The 14,792-nt window shown below is 55.2% G+C and overlaps 7 protein-coding genes across 7 annotated transcripts; 2 read left to right on the forward strand and 5 right to left on the reverse strand.

Annotated features, from left to right (window-relative positions):
* Positions 1-387: 387 nt before the first annotated feature.
* On the reverse strand, positions 388-2,746 carry BU25DRAFT_460262 (uncharacterized protein; the record flags this gene model as incomplete). Its single annotated transcript, XM_033710343.1, has 2 exons — positions 388-683; positions 2,737-2,746. 2 exons carry the CDS (start codon positions 2,744-2,746, stop codon positions 388-390), a joined length of 306 nt encoding a protein of 101 aa, XP_033559729.1.
* Positions 2,747-3,520: 774 nt separating this feature from the next.
* On the forward strand, positions 3,521-5,205 carry BU25DRAFT_115286 (MFS general substrate transporter). The gene is made up of 2 exons (XM_033700379.1): positions 3,521-4,415; positions 4,475-5,205. The coding sequence occupies exons 1-2, from the start codon at positions 3,558-3,560 to the stop codon at positions 5,006-5,008; spliced, it is 1,392 nt and encodes a 463-aa protein (XP_033559730.1). The 5' UTR covers positions 3,521-3,557; the 3' UTR covers positions 5,009-5,205.
* Positions 5,178-6,560, reverse strand: BU25DRAFT_460264 (PLC-like phosphodiesterase; the record flags this gene model as incomplete). The annotated part of the gene is made up of 2 exons (XM_033710344.1): positions 5,178-5,392; positions 5,447-6,560. The coding sequence occupies 2 exons, from the start codon at positions 6,558-6,560 to the stop codon at positions 5,178-5,180; spliced, it is 1,329 nt and encodes a 442-aa protein (XP_033559731.1).
* A 650-nt stretch (positions 6,561-7,210) lies between these two features.
* Positions 7,211-7,864, reverse strand: BU25DRAFT_432806 (uncharacterized protein; the record flags this gene model as incomplete). Its single annotated transcript, XM_033708743.1, has 3 exons — positions 7,211-7,488; positions 7,540-7,736; positions 7,785-7,864. 3 exons carry the CDS (start codon positions 7,862-7,864, stop codon positions 7,211-7,213), a joined length of 555 nt encoding a protein of 184 aa, XP_033559732.1.
* A 466-nt stretch (positions 7,865-8,330) lies between these two features.
* Positions 8,331-10,233, reverse strand: BU25DRAFT_115341 (uncharacterized protein). The gene is made up of 2 exons (XM_033700380.1): positions 9,156-10,233; positions 8,331-9,102 (listed from the first exon to the last, which is right to left on the reverse strand). Exons 1-2 carry the CDS (start codon positions 9,937-9,939, stop codon positions 8,474-8,476), a joined length of 1,413 nt encoding a protein of 470 aa, XP_033559733.1. The 5' UTR covers positions 9,940-10,233; the 3' UTR covers positions 8,331-8,473.
* A 295-nt stretch (positions 10,234-10,528) lies between these two features.
* On the reverse strand, positions 10,529-12,256 carry BU25DRAFT_345557 (protein serine/threonine phosphatase 2C; the record flags this gene model as incomplete). The annotated part of the gene is made up of 3 exons (XM_033703055.1): positions 10,529-10,640; positions 10,696-11,715; positions 11,769-12,256. 3 exons carry the CDS (start codon positions 12,254-12,256, stop codon positions 10,529-10,531), a joined length of 1,620 nt encoding a protein of 539 aa, XP_033559734.1.
* A 350-nt stretch (positions 12,257-12,606) lies between these two features.
* BU25DRAFT_412578 (Nulp1-pending protein-like protein) lies at positions 12,607-14,791 on the forward strand. Its single transcript, XM_033706826.1, has one exon. It carries the CDS (start codon positions 12,709-12,711, stop codon positions 14,734-14,736), a length of 2,028 nt encoding a protein of 675 aa, XP_033559735.1. The 5' UTR covers positions 12,607-12,708; the 3' UTR covers positions 14,737-14,791.
* Position 14,792: the final 1 nt, after the last annotated feature.

Consider the following 14,792-nt stretch of genomic DNA (forward strand, 5'->3'; position numbering starts at 1 on the left):
GTATTTGCAACCCGCTCACGCTTGTAAATACCAATGCCATTTGAACGCTTTTACGCTATCCAAATATCCGAACACCAGGATATGCAGACGACCTTGCTCAATGGCAGAGAACACAATAAAACTACCGAAATGGCCTGCTCTTTTCGCTCCGAGAGACAAGGCGGTGAACTGCCGTATACCCCAGCTCTCAAAAGTGAGGCTGACATGACGCCGGAGCACAGACATGATTCGTCTGGGGAGATGCCGCTCACTGCAGTGCACAGGTCAGTCATCTGCACCTCCAACATTGCTTCACACCGTCTTCTCGCCTCTCAGGCAATCTTGCGGAGAACTTACCGGACCGTTGATATCCCCATTCGAAAAGTGATGATGTGATGAAATGCTTCTTCACCATTCGTCGAGCTGCAACTCGAGATTCACATCTTCGGAGCAATCGCTGCAATAGAAGTTGGAGAAACCACCGCATTTGACTGTGGGGTTCTTGCACATGTCGATGCTCCAGGCGTCGTAGGAGTAGCCGGACAGAAGGCGCGAGGCGCAGATCTCAATTGAGTTGGCCCAGATGTAGTAATCGTGGTTGCAGTAGTACCAGGAGTATGTGTAGGAGCACATCTTGACCTTGAGTGGGATTTGAAAACGAGCGTATGGCTTAGGTACGAAGATGGCCGAACCCAGGTCGAATACTATATACTGATTAGCTGACCGCTTTTCTACTTGATGCAGGTCGTGCTGTGAATGTTTATGCACTTAAGCTATTTGCCGCATGCATAGCATCTAGCCCAGAACCCTATCCAATCATGTGGAAGAGCTGGAGGGTTGCGAGGCGGAGTGCATGAAAGCGAACGATCACAGTCTTCGCGACTCACATTGGTCTGTGTAAGTTGTCTTTATCGGTATGTTTCCCTGGAGAGCCTTGCCAGTCGCTTTTCTGAGGCGATGAGGACCAGACTGCGCGCCCAAGGTCAACAGGCTAACTTATATCTATGTCTACTGGTCTCTTGACTCATTCAGCCTTGTTTCTTGAGGTTTGACCTTGCCTTCTGAGGCTTGATCCATGCAGCCACGCCGAGGAGACACCGTTATCTTCCCCGGATTAGTTGCTTCGAAGTCTGATATGGCAAGAGGCGGTCGAACGGCTAGACCCTTTGTCCCTGCATGGATCGTGGCCTTTGCGGTAAACGGAACGCGCTTTCCGGATGCTCAACCGGAAGTACGTCGACTCCCAGCGCAAGGACAGATAGCCACCTTATCTTTGTGTATGTCTAATACAACAGCTCTTATTACACGATCATCAAGTATCTATCCAACAAGACTATTGAAGTCTGCCTAGACAGAGGGCGCGCATTTCCAACTGTGGTCAGGTCAGGCACAACAGGACACTGCATGAGCTAGCGCTGTCCCCTCATGCAGGGTCCGATTTAGCGCCTCTCTGCTATGCAAGGGATGCTAAACCCGAGTTTCCGACTCCCCAGCTTTGGCAACTCTCGCACGCGCTACAGATAAGACACATGCACCAGTTTTACAAACACCTTTATCCGTCGTGTGCGAACCATAAGTTTACCTCTGCACTTGGCCGAGGAACCAGCAAGTCCCATCTCTCCTGTTCGGCAAATCACATATAGTCCGGTGCCGAGCACCCACCGATATCACACAAAGTCGGCCACACAACTTAACGATCGCGACGCAAATAGTCCGAAGGAATCGGGCAATTCACCCCGCAATGCCGAAGGCTTCCAACGTTTATTGTGCGAATTTCCTGTTCGGGTAGGTTGGTATGGAGGTTCGGGAGTGTGGGGCGGAGGTTCGGTGGGTGGGAGCCCGATGGTTGGCCGAAGGGGGTCCGCATTTTTGATTGTCGTCGGCGTGGATGGTGAAGGATGGCAAAAGTTCCTCTCGCGTAGTCGGATTGTCCAGGTACGTGGCAGGCACTTTGGGCGACCCGCAAGCAATCTGCAATTTGAAGGGGCCATGTAAGACCAGAGTAACTACGTATTCTCTGTAGATCCTCTACATCACTTGGCGTCACACTGAAGGCCCCCAAGCTGGTCCTGAACCCTTGAGGCCAGGTTGTTGTATCTGGCTTTTTCTACTACTCGGGAGAATATCGCAGTGTTCTTTGGCTTTCAAGGTAACAGGGAGTGTGTTCTTACGCAGAGAAGATGGATCACAAGCAATATTAAATTCTTTCAGGAAGGCATGTTGAAAGTTTGTAAGCAAATAAAACCAATATCAACTCTTGAATATCTCTCTTCTTCCCAAAAGTTTTGCATACCGTATTCGTCTCCATCGTTGGACCAACAAATTGCCAACTATCGGTCACTCTTCCTGGATGTTCCTGTCTGAACAGGAACGGACAGCGTGCTTTAGTAAAGGCACAAATACTATCGCCAACTTGTGTTGCTACGGGATCACTGCCTATACGGCCTTGCTCGGCGACAAATAGCTTGCGTCGATCGTCCCCGCCTTCTCCACAACAACTTCTCGGCTTTGACTCTGGTATCGGTCCAATCGAGAACCCAGCTAGGTCTTGCACCACATGTATCATGTTCACCAGCCGTCCCACAGAACATAAAGGTATCGAGGCCATTATGCTCAAGAAGGTGCAAAGTAGCTTGCGCAAAGAGTGCAGTATGTGGTGCAGTATAGTCGACGTGAGGGTATTTCGACCCGTGGCCTTCATTATACCAGGTAGGACGTATATGCGATTATGCGGAACTGCTGTGGTCAAAAATGTACCATCGCCCATATTGAGCGTGTTAAATAGCAAATCGTACGAATCGAGACCAATACCACCCATGGACCAAAATTCAGCACGCAGCCACACGACTGCCGGAGGCGTTGGGGCTTTTGGTAGAAGTGCATGGAAGATACCGATCGGCCGCGACTCTTCAATCCAAGGGACAGGTCATAATGCTGCCTGAGCGTCGATCCATGATATGTGATATGAGCCACAGACTAATACAGCTGCTCCAGCTAAGCTCAACCCCCGAATAATCCACAGGCGTGTCCAGTAAGATCTCTGCATGAGAAGCATGGTGGAGCCAATAGATTCTGGAAGGCATTGTTCTTGAAAAGTCCAACAAATAGTTCTAGAACATTCAAAGCGCATTTGTCCGGACATGGCCATAGTCGACGGGTTGTGCACGTCTCGGATGTTCAACGGCTGGGCTACCCAGGCAAGTTCTTTCAAACTTTGAATTCCCAGTTCACTCGTTTCTAGCCATGCTATGACTTGCATAGCCGTCTGAAATGTATGTCCCATCTTCGGTACCTGTTCACCCTTCTCCTTGTCGTCCTGCTGGTTGATGCACAGGGCATCCAACCAGAGAAACTGAGTGAAGCCATCTTCCCTGATTTGCAGCAATGATCCTGCTAGAAGCCGGTTTGGACATGCTAGGAAGAACAAGAGGAAGACAGAGACGAGGAGGGCGCTAGTAAACCCACGAGAGATTAGCGGCAGCCTAAACCCTATCTAACCGGCCCTCCATCTAATCAGATTTTTCGATACGCCTCACTACCACATCCCTCAGAATCTCTAAATCTCTTGGCCGCCCGCCATGACAACCCAAACAACCAATTACACAATCCCTCTCGTCTACTTGGCGTCTTTCCTCTTCTTGTTCGGCGAAACCTTGCAACCTGCGCCCCGCATCGCAATCTACGAATCCATCGTCTGCCATCAGCACTATCGATCTTCAGGCCCGCACGACTGCAAGATCGCGCCTGTGCAGCAGGAACTTGCGTTTTTAGGCGGTCTTGAGAGGTTGTCCATCATCATCCCGAGTATTCTGGCGATTCCGTTTGCGGCGCTGGCAGATCGATATGGACACAGCATCATCCTGGCTATTGCGGTGTTTGGCGTGTTTCTTGAAGATGGGTGGCCGTTCCTGGTTTGCTGGTTTCCAGATGTGTTTCCTATCAGATTGATCTGGTTGCATTTTATATTCAGCTGTGTTGGTGGCGGTTTCACGGTCGTTGTTACCCTGCTGCATGTCATCATTGCCGATGTTGTCAGCGCGGAAGAAAGGACGAGGATGTTCTTCCGTGCAAGAGCGGCAGGTGTCGCGGCGAGTATCTTGGGCTATGCGGCTAGCGGGTTCATGATGAAAGTCAGTACCTTCCTGCCGTGGGGCGTTGGGTTGGGTTGTCTTGTGCTGGGAACTATCACTTCCGGGCTCATTCCAAAGATGACTGTGCAGGACCACAGCACGTCTCGAGATGCCGATAAGTCGGTCGAAAGCTGGAGTGTTGCTTCGTCGATGAAGGCTCTGAAGAACGTTGCTAAGCTGCTTGTTGGAAACAAGCAAGTATTGGCGATGTTGATCTTAGTGTTCTTCTGTCAGCTAGGTTACGACTCCGTGCCCTCGATGTTGGCCATCTACATCTCGAAACGATTTGGCTGGGATTTCTCAGACGTAAGTCCTATCATTGTGCGTTTTGTCAATAAGTCTTACTGATCACCCCATCTGAGTAGGCCAGCTTTCTCAGCTCCTTGGAGATGAGCATCGAATTCGTTGCACTTGTGGTAATACTACCAGCGCTCACCTCGGGCTTACCCTCAGCATTCCGAAAACTCTCAACATTCGCCAAGGATAAAGCCTTCGCTCAGGGAAGTCTGGTTGCGCTCGCAATAGGCACTTTGTGCCTAGGGTTTGCACCCGTAGTTGCCATTGCTATCATCGGCATCGTCGTGCTTGCCCTAGGAACCGGACAAGACTCTCTGACTCGCTCAATGGCAACCGACATGGTCCACGTAAGTGATCTGAGTACTATGTACTCAGCTATCACTATGCTGCGCGCTATTGGTGGCTCGATCAGCGGGCCGATCTATGCGTGGCTATACACTGCGGCGCTTAAACACAAAGGCGAAAACTGGCTCGGTCTGCCGTATCTGGTTGCTGGTTCTCTCTTTGTTGTAGCGTTGGGGCTTTTGATGGCCTTGAGGGACCCAGAGAAAGACAAAATGAACACGACGGAGGATGAGGCTCGTGAGCCTCTGCTTGCGTGAAGATAGTTGAGAACTAGACTAAACTTTACAGCGAAATGATGCATCGATACATCTGTTCAGGTCTAGCAAAACGCTATGCAAATCTAATCACAAACTCAACGCCGTGAGATGCTCATTACCCAATCTCGTGTTCTATCCAAGATCCAATACTCGCTGCCTGTAACTCCATCTATATCAACAGAGCCGCAACGACAGCAACTACGAGCCCGAAGTATGTAGCAGATGGCGTCAGCAGTGCGGTCGCAAGAGATGTGGCCTTACCACAGCACTCGCGGGTATATGTGACGTTGTTCGCGCGGGCAGCGACCTCGAAGACGGAGCCGTTAATGGGTCCTTGATTGTAGAAGTCGACGAGGAGGAAGTTCGGTGGGCGGCCCCAGTCAGCTATACATTGTCAGTATTTTTCAATATTGTTCGAGAGCATGGGGGAAAGCTTACATGTGCACTGGTTGGCCATGAGTCCCAGACTGCCGTTGCCCTCAAGTCCGTTCGTGGTGTTTGTCGCAGCAACATTAGGCACCAACAAGCTCAATCCAGCAATCGCAATCTCAACGTTCAGGTTGTGGTTGGCCATGTACAGCAGATCCCTCGCCTTCTCATCGCTGACACCCTCAGGTCGTCCGATCGTGCAGGGGAAGTTGAAGTCGGTCGGCGAGTACGGTGTCTCCCACATGTTGTAAAACTCCCACAGCAGGTAGGGTACAGCGTCGGTGTCGAAGTTGTAGTCGATGAAGGTCACAACGCGCTTCTGCTGGAGTAGCATCTGTCCAAGAGTGGGCCAGTCGGCGAGCTCCATGGCGGTCTTTGGGGGCTGGTAGATGTATTCGTAAAGCCCGGAAGACCTGATGGGTACGTCGAAGGCGGAGGATGTCACAAGAGGGTTGCCGTTCGCATCCTTGTCTTCATAGTTGTAGTTGCCGAAGATGATCGTAACGACATCGAAAGGGTGCGCTTCTACCCATGCTACCACCTTCTTCAGGTAGTCCTCGACCGTGCCGGCGTTGAGGAGATCGCAAGATGTATGGCAGTAGTAAAGTGTGCCGTTGACGTAGTGAGCCTGGCCCTGAAGCATTCGGACACCATCGTTCAACTGCTGAGTTACATCGTATTCCTGGTTACGGCCTACGTTGCGCTCCGTAGTGAACGGTGAGTTGTGAGCGGCGACTTCTGTGATGTTGGAGTATTTGCGGTTGCAGAACTCGACATAGTTGTTGCATGCTTGTGTATTCTGGGGCAGCGCTGCTGAGCCGGTGCCAGATCCAATTGGTGTCCTCGTCCTGTTTCCACCGCCGATGTTAATAACGGATTCGCTTGAAGATGCTGAAGCGGTTGCATTGGTGGACGCGGTACTTCCAGGCGGCGCGCTGGTCAAGGTTGCGAACGTGCTGCCTTCGAAGTCTGATGGTACTGTGACCGATCCGCCGAACTCGCCGCCGGTGAGCTGCCTTTGTGTACCAGTCAGGGTGATGATAGATGGCGATGCTGTAGATGAGCTACTCTGGCCCGCAGCGAGACCTGCGAGCCATAGCAGAGATAGAGTCGTGCCTCTCATGATCGACGCAAGGTCAAGTGTAAATATAGCGATGAATTATGTACCCCAATCTCAAAAGATGCAGCGGCTATCAACGATGCAGTAAATCCAAAGTCGTGAAAATTCGTTAGTGTGAAACAAACACTCCGGTCGCGAAGGAAGTCGTGGCAGAGCCCTGACAGGAACTAGCAGGCACAAGCAACAATAAAGCGACAGCAGGCGGTTGTTGAGACCCAAGTCAGAGCGCTGCGGCGGTGCTTTTCAAGACCAGAATAGGCCTGCATCGACCTCCTTGATGTGACGTCTTAGCCCCGTTTCCACGCAAGCTAAGCCTTGTAGCCGCATCAATCCAGCCACTGATCCTCCAGAGCCGCACGAGTCTTGCTGACCGTCCATTTTAGCGCAACACGTAATTGCGAGTCTGGGTCGTCGCGGGTTTGGGGGTTGCTGGGGAGTGGGGAAAATGCGTGTTGGCGGGCTGCAGAGGTGCTCCCTGCGTTTTGACAGCTGTCGATCAAATTTATGCCCAATACGATACGCCAAGCCCTGTGGAAAGTTATTTTATTCAATTGATTATATATGCACAAGGTAATCATTATCCAAGTCCCTCAATGAGGCTTCCAGTAGAGCAGGAAGTGCATGATTCTTCTCATGCCTGTTACTTCAGATAGTCACGAGCTGCTTGAGCTGAACATCTGCTCAAAAGTGCTCTTGCCCTCCAGCTGCTTGATCTCGCGCTTCAAGACATCGACGCGGTAGTTCTTGAAGGCCTTCTCGATGCGCTCTTTCGCTGCCGGGTCGCTTGTGATTGTTCTTGTCGCCGATGCAGTACCGGTGATTAAACCGAGCTCACCACCGAGGAAGAGGCCGGCGACCGAGAAGAAGAAGTAGGTCGCAGCATCGCCCCATTTTGAGGGTGCGAGCTGTGCGGAGATGTCAGGAATGGGCTCTGCGCAACGGTTAGTCTACGGTCTCTGGCTTGCTGTTTAGAGTAACCCGCCAGTTCGGCCGTCCGCAAAGCGAAGCTCAACAGGCTTCTCCATCGCCCTGAAGGCCTTGAAGTATGCTACGCGCATGCTGCGCAATCGAATCGCAGCAAAGACACCAAGACCAAGGCCAGCCAGGGAGGCGACAGTCGCGTGGGTTCCAACCTTCTTGGCTGCGCTCTTCAGAAGCTCCTGATCCTGCTGGCTTAAGCTGTAGCATGTCAGAATTGGCTGTCGTCAGCTGTTGTACAGCACATACTCATGGTTGATGTGGTCTTCGGCAAGCTGGGCGAGCTCCTTGCTGCGTCCAGTACGGAATGCGGCCAAAGATTCAGACATGTTTTCGAAGTGTATACGCGAAGGACCGTTGAGTATTCGATTGGCAGTAGCTTGTGTGACAGGATCGAAGCTCGACAGGCGCGTTTTGTAGCTTCGAACTTCCGCGTCGCTGTGACATCATCAAAACGGCATGTCGCGGCCTCTAGCTTGATTGGGACACAGCATGCGAGCTGAACCATTACTTCTCCACAACCACAAACGTTCGTTCACCTTTGGATTTGTAGAAAGAGAATGAAGTGCTATGTAAAACCCCTGCGCCGCCAATCCGAAACTGCGAATCTCGCCCTCGCACCCGCACCGGCGACGCCATCTTAGCGGTAGCATCAGTGATGCTCACACCATACTACAACGATACCTCGAAGTCGATGAGGCTGTAGACAGCAACGCCATGTTGATAATCTCGATGTTCGCACGTTCGTACGTCGGTACATACGGAATTCTGCTGACATCACGTCAAGAAGGTAGTACGACGAACCTCGCGGAAAAGGGACTCAAATGGCAAAATGGTAGATTTTGAAGGTACAGTATATACAAGCTCCAAACATGAACCTCACAGCTCGACCACGACATGCGCACTAGCACTCGGTCTCGCTGCCCCACTATCGCGCTCTAAGCAGTCGCACCAGTAATCTTGACGCTATACTGCAGACCCTGGTTCAACTCATCGCTGATGTTGAAAGCGTCGTACGTAACCAGCTCCGGCGTCTTGGCTACAACGAGGGAAACCTCGTCGCCCTCAGCGACCTGGACGCTGCCCTTGCCAGCCACAACGTCAGTGTATTTCACACCAGATGTGTTTGATACCACAAGGGTAGCTGTGTAACCAGTGTCCTCGGAGGTGATAGCCACATCGACGCTGGATCCGGTGGCAGTGAGCGGAATAATATTAGCGCCCAAATACCTCGGTGCGCGTGCACTCTTAACCGTGTATTCACCATTGGAGCCGTCGAGGTTACCATACGTCAGCCCGCTACGCTGAGCGGTGAAAGCCTCGTGTGCTTTGGCGTGACCGATGTCGACGTACGCCATATGCGCCCAGTACCTGCCCACAACATGCTGGACGGTGACATTGCCGGTCGCTTCAGAGAGCAAGCGCTCTAGCGTATGGAGGGGGGTTTCGTTGGACTCTAACTTGTACTTGCGGATCATGCGGAGCAGGGTATCGTTGCCGAGACCGGCGTAGGAGTCCGGGTTATTGGTTAGGTATGCGATGAAGGGCCAGGATTCGTAGTAGTTTCCTGTCAAGTTAGCTAGGTACGCTTTAAAAAGCCTCAAGTGGTGCTATAATTACCTGTTCCTTGGGTGCCGTCTACCAGCACCTGGTAGGAATCTCCGATGACTTTCTGCAGCGAAATAATGCTCTCGCCCTCCTCGCCCGACAAGCCCGCCGCGGCGCGCGCAGCATTGCAAGTCGGCGTAGAAATATACGTATCCGCGATGAAATTCGCAATCGGTTCCCACCACGCCCCCGTGTTCACCTGATCAACCCAGTTCTTCTCGCTCAAATGCATGCTATGCCCAAACTCATGCACAACCACATCCGGCACATCGAGGTACTCATCCACAACATTGAGGTACGCAAGGCCCGCTTCCGCATCCGTGCCCTGTACACCCGCAGCACCAGACATGTCGGACGCGGCCTTGCTGTACACGTTGAGCTTGTACCAGGGCCCGACTTCCTTGCCGATGCCGCCAGTGTTGAAGGACAGGCCGGAGGTGCGCCATCCGAGGGTCTCGACGAAGCAGGAATGGGCGGCTTCGAGGTGCTGGAGGGATTGGTTGGCTATGGAAGAGGTTGAGGCGCTGATCACACGGAAGTGGGCTGACTCGGCCACGTTGGAGCCGCCGCCGCCGCCAATGCTAGGGTTGGCGGTGTATTCGGCGGGTGCTGCGGCCTCGGCACGGACGGTGGAGGAGGCAGCAGGGGAAGATGCGATGATGGGTGCTACGGTGGAGGAGGGGAGAGAGGAGCTCAGGGTTGGGACGGAAGATCGCTTGGGGCATGCGTGGGGAGCAGCGGAAGCGAGCAATGCGCACTGCGCGAGAAGAAGAGAAAGGACCTGTCCTTTAGCCATTTTGAAAGTAACGAATGTGGAAATGGGTGAGAGAATGGTAGTGAACGTAGTAGCTGGTTAGCATCTTGTAGGGGGAGGCAGAACGCTTTATAGAGTGGGTGCAATGGCGTTGCTTGTCTCTACCAAGCGCCCGTCGGCGCCGTCATGATCATTATACGGTGCACCCGGCCCTTATAATTTCGTATGCGTGATTGAGTATCTTGGTAGCGGGCAGCTGCCAAGTGGTGGTGGTTCGGAAACCGCTAACAGGCGGCTGAAACATGCTCTTGGCGTTTGTCAGTAAACGAAACAGGCTGTAATGAGGCAGGAGCTGTGTCGCGGTAGCGGAGTGGTCCATGCACAAAGTCGGAAGCAGGGATGTTGAGAATGCTCCGATGGTGACTGGCGGAAGAAAGCTTGAATGAGGTGAAAGATTCCAAGAAGAATACGAGCAGAAGGTGAACCGTCCGAAGACGTGAGTGGCTCGTGGAATGGCTAAGATCTATGGTACATACCATGAGGGCGAAACTTGCTCCTCTTCCCCACGCCATGTGAACGCCGTGCTATTTATGCTGAGCATAGGGATGGAAAGCATCAGGTGCTGCGACATCTACAACTTGGCCTTCGGCCCAGGCGCCGGTGCGCTGGCTTCCTTGTTCAGTGTCACGTTGCCGTTGGCTGTGCCTTCACCAAAGAAGATGACCTCGACCGTCAAGTCGTCCCTAGAGCAGATCAGCACTTTCATGGTCGCTATCGCAGCCGCAACGCAAAACATACCTGTAGCGTCTCGAGAAGGGACTGGGCAAAGTGAGCAGGGCGCTCAGCTGGTCCTGGTCCTTACCACCAAGCGCGTTGCGCACAAGGTGCGTTGCGACGTTCTTGTCTTCAACGACAAAGCGCTCGTTCAGGTTGGTCTTGGTGCCCCACTGCTGCTGGCGGATGGGCGCGCGCTGACCGGCACCGGCGCCGTTGTCCTTCTGGTCGATCGGCAGCTGCTTCTCAGAGGACCACCAGCTCTTCAGCCAGGACTGTGTCTGCGCGTTTCCGCCGTTCACGCTGCCCTGCGTATCGAGCCACTGACCGACGAGGCCGACGACCTCCTCGTTTGTGAGCATCTCCCACAGTCCGTCCGTGGCCATGACCACGAAGTCGCCCTTCTCAGGCTCGACCTTGGTGGTGGTGACGATGGGCTCGGCAGTGACGTAGGGAGGCGTCTTTAGGAGTGACGAGGGCGAGCGGGCAAAGTAGGACTTCTTGAGCTCAGCGTTGGTCTCGAGCGACCACTTGTACGAGGCATCGCCAAACGCACGGGACGGCTCCAGTCCGCCGAGGATGCGACCGTTCCTGACGACGTTGGGCTCGCCGGGGTGCTCCTTGCGCAGTCGCTCGGCCTCGCTGGTGGTGCCGCCGGTCTGGTCCTCGGACAGGGGGGTAGCCGTCCACTTGCCATTGGCGGCTCTGCGTCCGAGTACAGCGCGGGAGTCACCAGTGCAGGCAACGCGGAGGAGCTTCGACCGGCTGTCGTAGAAGGACAGGAGGGCACACGAGCCAGAGAGAGCGGGGGCCAGCAACTCGGCAGCAGCAATCTTCGACTTGGCCTGCTTGACCTTCTTGACAGATTCGTGCACAATCTCGTTGTCGAGGAGGACGAAGCCGCTCTTGATAGCCTTGTCGATGGATTCAGGGCTGGGCAAGCGCTGGGACGGGTCTGCAAGCGCGCTCTTGTACGTGGTGTTGAGCTCACGTGCCACGTACGAGATGAGCGTCTGGCGGAGTTTTGCGGAGGTGACCCAGCCACTAGAGATGGGTGTGTTAGCAAGCGGTCCATGAGCCTGGCGCTGGTCAATCACCTGTGCCCGTCGAAGACGCCCCAGAACATCCAGTCGCTCGCAGCAGCGCCATTGTCAGTCGCGGCGAGGGTGGAGGGCACCTCGATGATCTTCTCCGCGTGGTCGTCCTCTATCGGGTCGTTGGAGGGAATCTGGACCACGTCGTAGCGCACAACGCCCTGTCCGCGTCCCACAAGCCACGACTCCTCGTTCTTGCGCAGCTTGGCCGTGGCCTGGTCGGGGTCCAGCATCTCCACCACCCGCCGCCCGTACTCGTCTGTCTCCTTTGAGATGGGGCCCGGCCCGGTGATGGTGCCGGTGTAGAGCTCGCCCTGGCCGACGACCAGCGCCTTTCTTGTCGGCTCGCTGCCGGCCTGCGTGCTCAGAGTGGCCGACTGGTGGACGGGCGAGGCGGCGGGGTTGGTCGACTGGTTGCCGTTGTAAGCATAGAACGCACCGGAGGCGACGGCGGCAGCTACCAGCGCACCCGTGATGGCGCGGAACTGCATCGACGAGGTGAGGATGGGCGGCGATGCCCGCGAGCGGCCGCTGAGGTGGAGGCCGCGGTATGCTAGCCCATTGCTCGGCGCCGCGAAGGCGACGCGACGAAGCGCCAACTTGCGCAGACACGGGCGGCGGACGGAGCGCACTGCTTGGAAGGCCGCCCGACGCATTGGAGGCAGTGGCTGTGGAGTTGAGCAGGCAGTGGCAGGGCACGAGGCTCGCAGAGTGAGGTCGACAGCCGTTGGTCGTCGCGATGCCGCCAATCAGCTGCAGCCCATCCCACAGAGGACCTTGAGCCAATCAATCAGCTCCAGCCCGTACCAAAAGCGGCTCCCAAACTCCACCACCACCACCGCCACCACCACCGCCACCACCACGACGTCATCCTCAACGCCACAAAAATAAATCGACAAGTCAACGACAGTGAGAGGGCAAACAACAACAGAGTGCATCAGCCATGTCGTCCCGCGCGCTCCGACGAGCGCAGAAAGAGCAGGAAGAAAAGGAACTGCAGGAGAAGCTCGCCAAGTGGGAACAGGAAGAGGAGGAGTCAGAAGAAGAGGCGGCGCCAAAACCGCAAGCAAAACCGAGTTTGTTCGCCATGCTCGGAGATGCCGGCGGTGATGGTGACGAAGACGACGAGGACGAGGACGAGGACGAGGACGAGCAAGGGGAGCCTGCACCAAAGCCCGTTGTCGAAAGCACGCCAGCATCAAACCCCTCCAAGAGGAGCAAGAAGAAGAAGAAAAAGAAGAGCAAGAACAAGAGCAAGACCGCTACCCCGCAGAAGCACGCCACAGACTCCGGACTCGATGAGATAGACCAGGCCCTCCTTGCCCTCAAAGTCACCTCTAGCGGGAAGAAGGGCACTGATGAGCCTCTCACACCCGCCATCAGCGAAGAAACCCAGCGACTCTTCTCCGCCCTCAGCATAGACACCACACACCTCCACGCCGCCAACGAGATGAAGAAGCTCTTCGGGCGGACTGCCTTGCAGCACGCCGACGACGACGAGCCCCGCCAGCGCCAGCAACAAGGCATCGCCGCCCGCGTCAACGGACGCAGCCAACCCGGCTCGCGCCTCACCGGCCTCAGTCTGCGGCGCAACATCTTCATCCAGGGCAAAGAGGAATGGCCCCGCGCGACCTCCGGCGGACTGGGCATGGAAATCGTGTCCAAGAACGACGACGGCAGCGTAGAGTACCGGTTCGTGCACAACACCAGCTACCAAGAAACCCAACGCCAGTTCCAAGTCTGCGTTGCGAGCATGGACCCAGAGCGCATGATACAGCTCCTAGCTACCAACCCATACCACATCTCCACACTCCTCCAAGTGTCCGAAATCGCAAAACAGCAGCGCGACAACGCATCCGCGTCCGACCTTCTCGAGCGCGCGCTCTTCGCCTTCGGGCGCAGCGTGCACAGCACCTTCTCCTCCGCGCTCTCCGCCGGAAAAGCGCGGTTATCGTTCTCGCGCCCAGAGAACCGCGAATTCTTCCTCGCCATCTGGCGCTACATCGCCACTCTGTGCGTCCGCGCAACTTTCCGCACCGCCCTCGAATGGGCGCGGCTCCTGCTCTCACTCGCCCCAGAGGACGACCCGTACTGCATGCGCCTGCTAACCGATCAACTCGCCTTGCGCGGGCGGTCCCCGGAATCACTCCTCTCGATCGCGGAATCCGACGTTTTAGAACGGTCATGGAAGATCCCGCCGAACCTCGCATTCTCCACCTCCCTCGCACACTTGCGGCTCAAAGAGCCCGTCAAGGCGCGCAGCACGCTGAAGAACGCGGTGCGCGAATATCCCTGGCTCGCGGCTAGGCTATGCAAAGAACTCGACATTTCGCCCATCCCGAAGCCAGTATGGGGCAAAGAACCTCACAACGACTACCAAGAGTTGCTGTGTCGCCTATACGTCCTGCGCGCGAAAGATCTGTGGAACACAACCGAGGGCACGAGTCTGCTTGTCGAGATATGCTACAGCTTTGATGAGCCGCTGGCGGACGGGCTGGACCCGTATTGGCTCGCAGACATCGACGCGTTGGACTTGGCTCGCCACGTTATCCTCAGCGACGACCAGAGCCTCATCTCGCTCCTCGATACAAGCGTCAAGGAGCGGTACACTTCCGTCTCGGACCCGCTGCCGCCCGACGACAACCAGCCTTCGTACGACATGGCCTCCCTCGCCGGTCCGCGAGGCCAGCGCTCCGCCGTAGATCGGAACCAACTCCTCTCCGACCTGGAGGACCTGCGGCGGTATTTCCAGAGCATCGACATCGAAGCGCTAGTCGGCGGCGGACTGACGGAGGAGAACCTCGTTCGTGCCTTACAAGAAGGCGGAAGCAGTCTCGACGAATTCCGGCGGAACAGCGAGCGCTTCCAGGTCGTCCGGGCACGGCTACAGGACGTTGGCGTACAGGTCGTTTTCCAAGGCGAGAATGCTGAAGGCGCTGCGCAGGAGGAGGGAAGTGACACGGATGAGTAGAAGCGCGAGACGACAGGTACTAGACATGGGATAGACAAGTCCCCCCCCCCCCCCCT

This window comes from Macroventuria anomochaeta (assembly GCF_010093625.1).
Source record: "Macroventuria anomochaeta strain CBS 525.71 unplaced genomic scaffold BU25scaffold_25, whole genome shotgun sequence".
In the NCBI taxonomy this organism is placed as follows: domain Eukaryota; kingdom Fungi; phylum Ascomycota; class Dothideomycetes; order Pleosporales; family Didymellaceae; genus Macroventuria; species Macroventuria anomochaeta.